The sequence below is a fragment of the Marmota marmota genome, unplaced genomic scaffold (genome assembly GCF_001458135.2).
Source record: "Marmota marmota marmota unplaced genomic scaffold, marMar, whole genome shotgun sequence".
NCBI classification, from domain to species: domain Eukaryota; kingdom Metazoa; phylum Chordata; class Mammalia; order Rodentia; family Sciuridae; genus Marmota; species Marmota marmota.
Genome location: NW_026000130.1, coordinates 7,176,212 through 7,188,448, shown reverse-complemented (window position 1 = coordinate 7,188,448; position 12,237 = coordinate 7,176,212). Strand labels below are relative to the sequence as shown.

The 12,237-nt window shown below is 44.1% G+C and overlaps 1 protein-coding gene across 7 annotated transcripts in view; it reads left to right on the top strand.

Annotated features, from left to right (window-relative positions):
• Positions 1–11,577, top strand: part of Slc2a11 (solute carrier family 2 member 11) — a 39,198-nt gene extending 27,621 nt beyond the window's left edge. For 6 of the 7 annotated variants that reach the window (XM_048785054.1, XM_048785058.1, XM_048785053.1 and 3 more), the window contains 8 exons: positions 2,428–2,557; positions 3,110–3,258; positions 8,875–9,062; positions 9,193–9,303; positions 9,676–9,777; positions 9,850–9,925; positions 10,156–10,283; positions 10,499–11,577. In XM_048785054.1, the coding sequence (XP_048641011.1) occupies positions 2,428–2,557; positions 3,110–3,258; positions 8,875–9,062; positions 9,193–9,303; positions 9,676–9,777; positions 9,850–9,925; positions 10,156–10,283; positions 10,499–10,699 (1,085 nt within the window). In that variant the 3' untranslated portion in view covers positions 10,700–11,577. The remainder of the gene's footprint in view (positions 1–2,427; positions 2,558–3,109; positions 3,259–8,874; positions 9,063–9,192; positions 9,304–9,675; positions 9,778–9,849; positions 9,926–10,155; positions 10,284–10,498) is intronic. The other variant, XM_048785055.1, reaches the window with a different exon arrangement.
• The last annotated feature ends 660 nt before the right edge of the window (positions 11,578–12,237 follow it).

Here is a 12,237-nt window from a genome sequence, read left to right as displayed (position 1 = left end):
ACCAACACTTTAAACCTGAGTTTCCTGGCAGCCAAGGTATAAAGGGACATAGGATTACTTCTCTAACATTCTCTTCCCCTTATCTGTGACAGATATGTTATATATCCCCTTTTCTGTGGGGAAAGGATAGCATCTTAGGAACTCATGAGTTTCTGAGGCTTGATATGTGAGGGAGAAAAAGTTTTAGTACATCTACTTCAGCTTTCAGGGATTACAATTAAGTTACAACTTGACTCTCTACTTTTATACAGCCAGATATTGATATCCGTATTAGTTACCCATTCCCTTGAAACAAATCACCCCTAAAACTTAGTGGCTTAAAACAACCATCATGGTTTATGTGTGTGCGTGCACTGCCGGGGATGGAACTCAGGGCCTCGAGCATGCTAAGTAAGTTTTCTACCGCTGAACTGTAGCCTTAGCCCGTAACCATATTTATAATACCAGTTTCTGTGGGTCAGGAGCCTGGGAATGCCTTAGCAGGGTAGCTCCAGCTTGAGGTCTCTCATTAGGTCATGCTCAGCTGTCAGTTACAACTGCTACCACCTGAAGGGGCTGGATGATCTTTTCCGAGATGGTTCCCTCATAGGCCCCTGGCAGGAGGCTCCAGCTCCTCACCCTGTGGGTCTCTCTGTAGTGTTCCTTGAATATCCTCATAAAACATGGCAGCTGGTATTCTCCAGAGTGAGTGGAGAGAGAGGCGGGGGTGGGGGTGGATGAAGAGGAATTCTTAGTGCTCTTTGTGTCCCCGTTTCTGAAGTCATGCACCACCAGTTTTCCCACATTCTGTTCATTGAAAGTGAATCTCTAAGAACAACCCACACTCCAGGGGAAAGGAACTAGGTCAGACTTTGTTATTTTTCCCTGAATAAATCCAAAAAAGAAGGCATCCCTCCTCAAATGTTGGAAGGAAGAGCAGAGGTAGCCCTGAGACTCCTTGACAATCAGAGCAATTGCCTTCCTCTGAATTCTCTTCACCCATGAGAAAGGGGCTGACACTGATGGGAAATGTTTCCTGACCTCAGGTCAGAGAGTGGGGTGGAGGTTTCCCAGGTATATGATATCCTAATGTGGCCTCCTAGCTTTTTGGCATTGTAATGAATGAATAGTGGGGTGGGCAGCAAGGGCACTATCCAGTTTTGTTTTCCCATTGGCTGTATAGGTGCCAGGTGTGTCCATGGGGGAACTGGAATGAAGTGAGGACCTACATCTGTAGTGGTCAAGGTAAATTCCAGGTTGTCATTGAAATGAGAACCCAGAAAGCTGGAAGGCATCCAGGACATGGTCCTTCCCTTTTCCTTCCACCCCCAGCACTTGAGAGACTGTATTACCAACTTTTCATCACTATAATGAAATACCTGAGGCTATTAACTTATGAAGAGAAAAAATTTATTTTTGGCTCTGGTTCTGGAGGTTCCAGTCTAACATTGTTTGTTTTGTTTTGGTACTGGGGAATGAACCCAGAAGTGCTTCACCACTGAACTACATCCTCAGCCTTTTTTATATTTTATTTTGAGGCAGGGTTTCACTAAGTTGAGAGCCTCACTAAGTTGCTGAGACTGGCCTTGACCTTGCAGTCCTTCTGTCTCAGCCTTCTCAGTTGCTTTGGATTATAGAGGTGCACCACCATGCCCGGCTCCAGGCCAACATTGGAGTGGCACTTTTGCTTTAGTCCTCTGGTGATGACAACATATTATGGTGGGAGTATGTGTAGGAATAAATCATTCATCTCATGAGCCAGGAAGCAAAGAAGAAGAGTAGGAGACTGAGGTCCTACAATCTCCTTTAAGATCATGCCTCCAAGCCAGGCGTGGTGGCGCATGCCTGTAATCCTAGCTGCTAGGAAGGCTGAGGCAGGAGGATCACAAGTTCAAAGCCAGCCTCAGCAGTCGGGAGGAGCTAAGCAACTCCAGGGAGACCCTGTCTCTAAATAAAATACAAAATAGGGCTGGTCGAGTGTCTCTGAATTCAATCCCCGGTACAAAAAAAAAAAAAAAAAAGATCAAGCCCCCAATGACCTAAGGACCTCTCATAAGGCCCCACCTCATAAAGGTCCACAGCATCTCCCAAGAGCAAGCACCTGGAGACCAAACCTTTAACACATGGGCCTTTGGGGGACATTCAACATTCATACTGTTGCAGAGACTTTAATACCTAGAAAGATCCCATGAATATGTGGGATTGTGATGAGGGACCAAGGGATGGGGAGAGCCTATCTGGGAAAGATGACTTCTCTCCCAGGAATCCTGAGGCATTGAGCTGGGATCCTATCATCCCTATAGAAGGTGAGGTAGAACCTCTCAGAGTGTGGGGGGGTGAGAGAATGGCCCACTGAGTCACAACCCAGCAGACAAGAGGCAAGAAAGACATGCAGGCCTCACAAGGACCCTCTTTGTGGTTAAGCACCCTTGCTTTGCGCATGTCCAGGCGTGAGCATGAACGTTCAGCCTATGTACCTGGGGGAGAGTGCTCCCAGTGAACTCCGAGGAGCAGTGGCCATGACCTCAGCCATCTTCACAGCCCTGGGGATCGTGATGGGACAGGTGGTCGGATTGAGGTGAGTACCCCTCCCCCTATGCATTTAAGTGCTTTCAGGGACGCCAGTAAAAAATCTGTCTTCACCCAGATTTCTCCCCTCCCCACCATTTGATTAAAGCATTGCTTCTATGCGCGAGGGCATCAAAACCCTGTTCACAGCCATGTGTCTAATACAAAAAAAGAGCTTTTCAATCAGCCAAACTTTGGTGTGAATCACCTTTTCCCATCTTCTCCAGGATAGGGAGCAAAGAACAGTTCTTGACAGCAGGGAGGGTGAAGATTTGGGCTTTTGAAGAGGAACTTGTTCTGGCCATCATAGAAAAAAAAAAAAAAAGGAAAGTGCAGAGCTTGGATCCCCAGGGAGAAAAATTGCTAGGGATAAGGTGGGGCAGGAGCCCTTCCCTCCCTCAATTCCTACCTGGTTTGGAAGGATCTTGATATCCAAACACAGAGCTAGATAGAAAGAGTCACAGGCCAACATGACCCTTTACAAGCAGGTTAGTAAGGCAGGCAGGGGGTCAAGGGGGAAGGTGAGGAGACAAATGTTCTGTCCTGTCCTCTGCCTCCCCAGGGAGCTGATGGGTGGCCCGCAGGTATGGTCCCTTCTGCTGGCCAGTTGCCTGGTGCCTGGGGTACTCCAGCTCGTCTCATTGCCCCTGCTTCCTGAGAGCCCACGCTACCTCCTCATTGACTGTGGAGACACAGAGGCCTGCCTAGCCGGTGAGTCCCTGCCCTTGGGCCTCTGGACTATACTTGTTCCAAGGATGCATCTCAGCAGTACAGGTCCTCATCTTTGGGGTTTTATTTAGTAGGGAAAAGCTCTTCTTTTCTTTGTGTCTCAACTTCATGATCTATTCACATATGCCTTCAAAATTCTTTGTCAAAGGGATGTCCTAAATTATAGGGTAATAGGATGAGTCAGACCACCTTTGTCATCCAGGAAATTCAGGTGTACATAAACACACACACACACACACACACACACACAGGAGAGACACTTATGTAAGACCTCACCTGCCCAGTGCCAACTGGGTGATGATTGTTGTATCAGTTAACTATAATAAATATGGTCAAGGAACAACTGCAAAATCTCTGGCTTAAAACAACAATCATTTACCACATCTTTTACTCATTTATTCCTTTGGCAGCACAACTCTGCTGATCTCAGCTGGGCCAGGAATTGGTCAAGTTTGGTCTGAGCTGGGCTGCTTCAGTTCTGTATATTTGTCCTTCTTCTCAAACTCTTGGTACTAATGAACTCAGGGGTGTTCTTAGTGTGATGGTGGCAGAGGCACAAGAAAGCAAAACAGTTGCACAAGTACTTTCAAAACCTTCATCTCCCAACCCCATACCCATTAACATCCCATTCTGGTGAACATCCCATTCACATGCTGGTGAATCCAAAGCCACAGGATGGGAAAATCAATGATGTGCTCTCCCATGGCAAAGAGTGGGGTTTAAGGAGGGATGAAGACCAGGGCCCAGGAATGTATTCTTATTGATTGGCCATCATGACCACATTTTTCTTTTTTATTTTGAGATGGGGTCTCTGTATGTTCCAAAGCTGGTCTCAAACTCCTGAACTCATCAAGTAATAGGCATAGTGCCATGCCTGTCCATGGTCACAATTATTATGTATGTCCCTCCTCTCTGCAAAACATGTTTAGTCCCATCTCAGGATCCCCCAAAGTCTCAGTCATGATATCAGTTTTGAAGTCCCAGATCCTTTTTTTTTTTTTTTTTTTTTTNCCTTTTTTAAAATAATTTTTTTTAGGTAGATGGACCCAATATCTTTATTTATTTATTTATTTATTTATTTATTTATATGTGGTACTGAGGATTGAACCGAGTGCCTCACACGTGTGAGGCAAGTGCTCTACCACTGAGCTACAACCCCAGCCCCCCAGCTCTTTTTTTTATTTTACTTTTTTGTTTGAGACAGGGTCCTGCTAAGTTGCTTAGAGCCTCACTAAGTTGTTGAGTCTGGCTTTGAACTTGTGATCCTCCTATCTTAGCCTCCTGAGCCACCGGAATTACAGGCTTGCGCCACTGAGCCAGAAAAGAAGTACCAGATCTTAGGATCGCATTGAATTATATGTACCTTTTTTTTTTTCCCCTTAGTACTGGGTATTGAATCGAGGGCCTTGCACATGCTGGGCAAGCACTCTCAGCCTTGAAAGCTACATTCTAAACCATTTTATTTATTTTTGAAACAGAACCTGGTTAAATTGCCCAGGCCGACCTCAAACTGGCAATCTTCCTGCTTCAGTCTCCTGAGTCGTTGTTATTAGAGGTTTCCACCATGCCCAGCTTTTATTATTTTTTTTGAGATCAGTTCATCCTAAGTTGCCTAGGTGGGCCTCAAACTTTCAGTCCTCCTGCCTGAGCTTCCCTGTAGCTGGAGTTACAGGTGTGATCACTACTTCCGGCTATGTGCCTTTTTCCATCCAGAGACCATGGTTTTAAAAAAACAGGTCTTCTAAATTTAAAACTATAAACTTCTTAGAAGGAAACAGATATAAATATATGGGCTTTGGATTCAGCAATCGTTTTTTTCAATATGACAACAAAAGTATGATCAACAAATTAAAAATATAGATAAGTAGATATCACGAACTAAAAGAAAAAAAACTGTCATGCTTCAAGAAGATAAGAAAATAAAAAGGTGTCTGGTGCGGTGGCACACACTTGTAATCTCAGGGGCTAGGGAGGCTGAGACAGGAGGACTGTGAGTTCAAAATCAGTCTCAGCAACAGTGAGGCGCTAACCAACTCAGTGAGACCCTGTCTCTAAATAAAATACAAAATAGGGCTGGGGATGTGGCTCAGTGGTTGAGTGTCCCTGCGTTCAATCCCTGGTATCCCCCCCCAAAAAGAAAAAGAAAGTAAAAGGCAACTTGTGGAATGGGAGAAAATTTTTGCAAATCATTTAACTGGAAAATGAGTTGTATCTAGAATATGTAAAGAACTCATAGCTCAGCAACAAAAAGACAACCAATTTTCAAGTGGCAAAGGATCTGAAAAGACATTTTTACTTAGAAGATATACAAGTGGCTGATATGTGCATGAAAAAATGCTCAACATTGGGGCTGGGGAGTTAGCACAGTTGGTAGAGTGCTTACCTTGCATACACAAAGCCCTGAGTTCAGTCCCCAGCACCAAAAAAAAAAAAAAAAAAAAATTAAGCTCAACATCATTATTCACCAGAGAAATGCAAATCAAAATCATAATGAGATGCAATTTCACATCCATTATGATGGCAATAATTTAAAAAGTCACATAGAAACCAGTGTTGGCAAGAACATAAAGAAATTGGAACCCTTAATGTAAAGTGGTGTGATAATTTAGGAAAACAATCTGGGAGTTCCTCAAATGATTTAAATAGAGAGTTACCATATAACCCAGCCATACAACCCAAGGGAAATGAAACCTATGCCCCCCCGCCNCCTATGCCCCCCCGCCCCCCCAAAAAAACTTTGTATGTGAATATTTGTAGTAGCATTATTCATAATAGCCAAAAGGTAGATGCAAATAAAGCATCCATCAACTAATGAATAGATCAATAAAATGTGCATATTCATACATTGGAATATTATTTAACCATAAAAAGGATTGAGTAATTGATACATGTTGCAATGTGTATGAACCTTAAAAACATGCTACAATTCACAATATCCAAGTTATGGAAACAGCCTAGATGTTCATCAACAGATGATGGACAAAGAAAATGTGGGAGAGATACACAATGGAGTTTCATTCAGTCATAAAGAAGAATCAAATTATATCATCTTAAGTGAAGTAAACAAGACAAAGAAAGTAAAGGGCTATATGTTTTCTCTGATATGTGGAAGTGAGAGAGGAGAAAGGGAAGGAAAAAAGGAATCTCATGAAAATGGCAGGAAGACCCATGGAGTAGAGACAGGGGATGGGGGAAGGATGAGGAAAGGGCAGGTTAGGGGCTGAGGAAGGAAACTAAGCAAGTGTGTCATGTGCGTGTATAAATATGCCACAATGAAATTCACTATTCTGTCTGCACCAATAAAAAACTTATGCTATGTAAGAGAAGCCAGTCACAAAAAGCCACATGTATGATTCCATTACATGAAATGTCCTGAACAGGCAAGTTTGGGATTTCTCTTCATGGTTCTAAAATTCATTGTGGTGATGGTTGCACAACTCTGAACTCATTAAAAACCACTGAGTCATGTTCTCAGAAAAAAAGGACCTAAAAGGGTGAATTGTATGGTATGTAAATTATATCCCAAAATAGATGTGTTTTTTTAAAACGATGAACTTCTAAAACTGAGTAAAAGAAGTGGAAGAGGTTGTAAGTTAAAACAAGTTCACTTGTTGAATTAAAATAGTTGACGGAATTTCCCCCTGAAAATGTCTATGTTCTCACTGAGATAGACTTCCTAGCATAACCATATGCTAGTAAGAGTTTGTAATCCGAAAATGATGTGTCAGATACAAATAATGCAGAGGTAGCACAGTTCCAGGTAATGACAAGCTGCAAGGTGTGTCCTGAGCGTGGGTGGCTAAGGTGGAGTGGAGGAGGAGTCGCCAGAGACCAGGGAAGTCAGGGAGCTTAATGCAACCAGAAGTATTTGCTAAATTGAATCAAGGAATTACTTCCTTGTAATTACTCCTTGTATCAGGCAGTATTAAAGCATCAATGTAACTTTTAAAGTCTTAAAAATTATTACTATATTTTCCCTAGGCAAATTTTATTTTTATTCTACTGAATTCAGGGTTAGGTGTATGAATTTAAAGGAGACCACACTCAAGTTACTTCTCATGTGTGGAAGAAAAAAGAAAAGGAGATTTTTTCAATATTCTATAATTACACTAAGAATATATATAAAAGAAACTTTAGGAAAATAAGCTTCCAGAAATTTAGAAGCAAAACAATGAATTTACAAGACCATAAATAAAATACTGAGCACCTTTGTCAATTGATTCCAAAGATTCACCTAAGACCATCTTCCTTTGCAGCTCCAAGATTAGCAGAGTCAGAGGGAGGGTTTCTGGGAACCCCATAGGCTTTTTCCCTTCATCAACCCAACCCAGAGGATTTTTTTATGTCCCAACTGATCTTTTCTTAGAAGCCATCATTTGCTTTCACCTGTGGGGTCCTTACACTCCCGGTCTCCAAGTATAGTTTGGAGTATAATTTCCCCAATTTCATTGTTCCCAAACCAGTCTCCTCCACTAAGACACACTAAGAGTCCAAGGAAGGATATAGAATCCATTGCATTCAGCACTGAGTAATTTAATAAGGAGAATTGGATGGGTGTTTACAAATTAACTAGAATGATTGGAGGACTAGGCTCTAGGTAGTGGCTACAGGAATATTCCCAGAGAAACACAGAACTGAGCATCCAGGCAAGCTCCTGGCTCTGCAGTGTTCAGGATGATGACCAATCAGTCAACTAACACTGGAACTGCTGAGTTTATGAATCTGCAAGCATAGCTGCGATCCTGGAATCAGAAAGTCAGGACCAGGAAACTACCACTGTCACACCACAACTGTTTCTCAACACCCATAAAGCCAGTGACTGGATACTAGACCAATTCAGAGAAACTTCAAGATTTTGGAAATGGTCCAAGATCTTGTTCACCAGCAGAAAAAGTAAAAACTTGGAAGTGAGGTAGTTTCTGTTTCACTTCTACTTTCTAGGCTAAAATCAGAATGTGTATAATAAATTCATCCAGGAGAAAAAAAAATAGGTCTTCTTCCCATCCCACACTCAGTGTATAATGGTCAAAGTGAGACAAGGTAACCAGAATTTAAGAGTTTAATTTCAAACACAAGGTGGCCAGAAGGCACAAAGCAGTCATTGATCCATAACAATTCTGTAATGCCACTGGGAACACTTGCCAGGTTTCCCTGGCTTAGAGGTGGGGCTTGATCTGCCCCCTGGGAGGGGTTCTCCATGGTTTTTGCTTCTGCCCTCTGAGATAATCCTCCTTTTCTGTCACCTTCCTTTATACTTTCTGGAGAGTATTGGGAAGTGTGCTGTTTTTAGTGGTTGAGCAAATTTCTCAGCTGCTGCCTGTAGGAAGTTAGGGTATTGAGGTCTTTATATTTCAAACTGTTGCAGTCTTTTTTTGTCTAACTGGCAGAGCTTTTGCTAATACAGTCTTCTCAAAAATGATGTGAATTTTCTATGTATTTGATTTACATGCCGAGAGAGAGAGAGAGAGAGAGAGAGAGAGAGAGAGAGAGAGAGAGAGGTATGTGTGGAGATATTTTGGGGTGGGGTGAAGGGTTTACTGCTGGGTAGTATCAAAGAAGGCTGAGGGAGGGGAAGTGCAGCACCCTTCTCTGTCTCAGCTCTGCAGCTGCTGCGGGGCACCCAGGATGTGGCAGAGGAGATGGAAGAGATGGAGGAGGAGCGTGCTGCCTGCCAGGGCCGCCAGGCACGGCGCCCATGGGAGTTGTTCCAGGACCGGGGCCTGAGGAGGCAAATGACAAGCCTTGTGATGCTGGGCAGTGCCATGGAGCTCTGTGGGAATGACTCGGTGAGGCTCTGCCCTGTCCTCTCCTGCACCCTAGGTCTGCTGACGGTTTGGGCTGTAGGCAGGTGGGAGCCATGGAAGGTTGAGGGAAACCAATGCTTCAGAGCTGCCTCTCCTGCTGGCCCAATCCTAGGTGTATGCCTATGCCTCCTCAGTGTTCCGGGAGGCAGGAGTGCCTGAAGAGAAAATCCAGTATGCCATCATTGGAACTGGGAGCTGTGAGCTGTTTGCAACTTTTGTTAGCGTGAGTCTAGATTTGGGCCCCACCCCTACCCCTAGTCCTGCCAGGAGGGATGCTTGGGATACTGATGCTCTTAGGACTTTGCATGAAGCTATTTTCCACTCCTGTTCGTGGTGGTAAAGTACAGCAAGTCGGCAAGCATTCCTACTGTTGGCTGGGCATTCACACCATTGCTTTGAGATGAGAACCCTAAATGAAGTTAAGTAATTAACCAAGGTCCTCTGGGATATTAATAAAGCCGTGACCTTCTGAAGCAATAAACTGCATCTCCCTCTTAACACACACCAGCTTTCCCATGAGGCCCCTCATATTGCCTGTTCCCAAACCAAGAGCCCAGTGTGTGGTACCTTCCTGAGTGGCTCCTTTCTTTTGCAGTGCGTGGTGATTGAGAGGGTGGGTCGGAAGGTGCTGCTGGTAGGGGGATACTCTCTGATGACCTGCTGGGCCAGCATCTTCACAGCTGCGCTGTGTCTGAAGGTAGCTGGGGGCGTGAGGGGTGGTAGCTGGGCCAGGTTTGATTTCCACCTCACTCCACCTTATCTGCTGCAGAGCTCCTTCCCCTGGATGCCCTATCTGGCCATGTCCTGCGTCTTTGCTTTCATCCTCAGCTTTGGCATCGGCCCTGGTGAGTGGGTCTGAAGGCCTCTGGTCTTTGGGCTGAAGGAACAATGGGTGTCTGAGTGAATGATGGTGGATGTGACTGTAATGTCATTTTCAAATCCCAGACCCACTTGTGCTGAGGCTTCTGGGAGGACTAGAGGAGGACATCCAGGGGCCTCCATGAAGATGGCACTAAGATGACAGAGAGGCAGGACAAAAAGCCCTGGATGATAGCCCTCTGTCCTCTTCTTATAGCTGGAGTAACGGGAATCCTGGCCACAGAGCTGTTTGAGCAGACAGCCCGACCTGCTGCTTACATGGTCTGTGGGGCCCTGATGTGGACCATGCTCTTCCTGGTTGGAATTGGGCTCCCCTTGGTCATGGTAGGCCTGCCCTTCCCCCTGGGTGGGAGGCCCTGCTTCAGGTTTTGTCCCTATCACTGGAGCACCCCAAGGAGTGGCGCCTCTGTACATGAGAACTGAGGCCAAGTGGGAGGGACCTTATGTGAACCAAGGGAGCAAGTCTTTCCTCATAACTTGTCATGGACCTTCCATTGAGAAGGGGCACAACAGGTCTTGGGGTCTCTGTTAACTCACAGGAGAGCCTGTCCCACTTCCTCTTTGTTCCTTTCCTCTGTGTCTGCGTCTGTGGAGCCATCTACGCTGGATTGTTCCTCCCTGAGACCAAAGGCAAGACATTCCTGGAGATCTCTGAGGAATTACACAGACTCAGCTTGCCCATGCGGGCCCAGGGCCCCACAAGGAGCAGCAGGGAGGTCATCCAGTCCACAGAGCTATAGCTGCACAGTTGTGGCAGCTGCTAAAGGTGGCTGCTGCCCTGTCCTTTGCTTTTCAGAATGACTTGCATTTTAACGAGTGTTTATTCAGGACCTACTCTGTGCAGACATGGTACCAGGTATTTAGCAATTATTGGTGAGCCAGGGAGGCAGGACATGCAACCACTTGATGCTCAATGTCTAAAGATAACCAACAGGAAACCAATTAAAACATTACTTGTCGGAATGCAGTGGAAGAGAAATACAGGTGGTGCTGGGACCCTGACCTGGTCTGGGAGGAGGTGGTCAGAAAAGGATTTTCTGAGAAACCGATTTTTGAAATCAACTTTATTGGAATATAATTTACATACAATCATATGTATCCATTTTAAGTAAACACCTGATGAGTTGCGACAGATGTATACATCCATGAAATACCACTATAATCAAGGTAGACCATTCTCATCACCTCCAAAGCACCCTTATACCCGTTGGCTATCAATAACCCACTCCACCCCCTACCCCAGGCAACCACTGATCTGTTTTCTGCCACTATCAGTCAGATTTGCCTTTTTTATACTTTTATATAATTCTATATTATTTGTACACATTTGTGTCCGGCTTTCTTTGGATAAAGTTTAGTTGCATGTGTTAGTATACATTCCTTTGTGTTGCTGAGTAGTTATCCCCTGTATGGATATACCATGATTTGTTTATCCCTTTGCCTGTTGGGGGCTGAGGATATAGCTCAGTTGGTACAGTGCTTTCCTTGCATGCATAAGGCCCTGGGTTCAATTCCCAGAACTGCCAAAAAAAAAAAAAAAGTCCCTTTGGTAGACATTTGGATTACTTCTAATTCTTGGCCATCATGAATAAAGCTGCTGTGAATATTCCTATGCAAATTGTTGGATAGATGTGTATTTTCATTTTCTGTGCATCTGTTTGGGCTGCTATAACACAGTATCATAGACTGGGTGGCTTATAAACAATGGAAATATACTCCTCATAATTCTGGAGGCTGGAAAGACCAGGGTTAAGGGCCCACTTCCCGGTTTATAAACATTTGTTTTCTCGCTGTAACCTCCCATGGCAGAAGTGAAGAGCTTCATCTCTTTTATAAGGCACTAGTGGATCCCATTCATGAAAGCTCTACCCTCATGACCTAATCACGTCTTAAAGGCACAACTTCCGAATACCATCATATTAGGTAGCAAGAAATCTCTAGAGAGTAATATTTATTTGGGAATGACAGAGCATTGCAATGGGAATATGTGGGCCAATACTAAACTATGGGTGCATTCAAGAAGGTCAGACAAGTAGTTTTTATAGGGAAAAAAGGAAAATTTTTTGGTGAGCTGCGTGGATAAAAAGTATTCATTGGTCTGTTTTGCAAGGTGATTATAGTAGTGTTTTATACTCTCACTAGCAGTGATTTGAGAGTTCTGGATACTCCAAATCATCAATACTTGGTTGGTATTGTCAATCTTTTCAATTTGGCCATTCTAGTGAGTGTGTAGAAAGTAGTGTCTCTTTGTGCTTTAATTATGGTATTTCCTTGATGA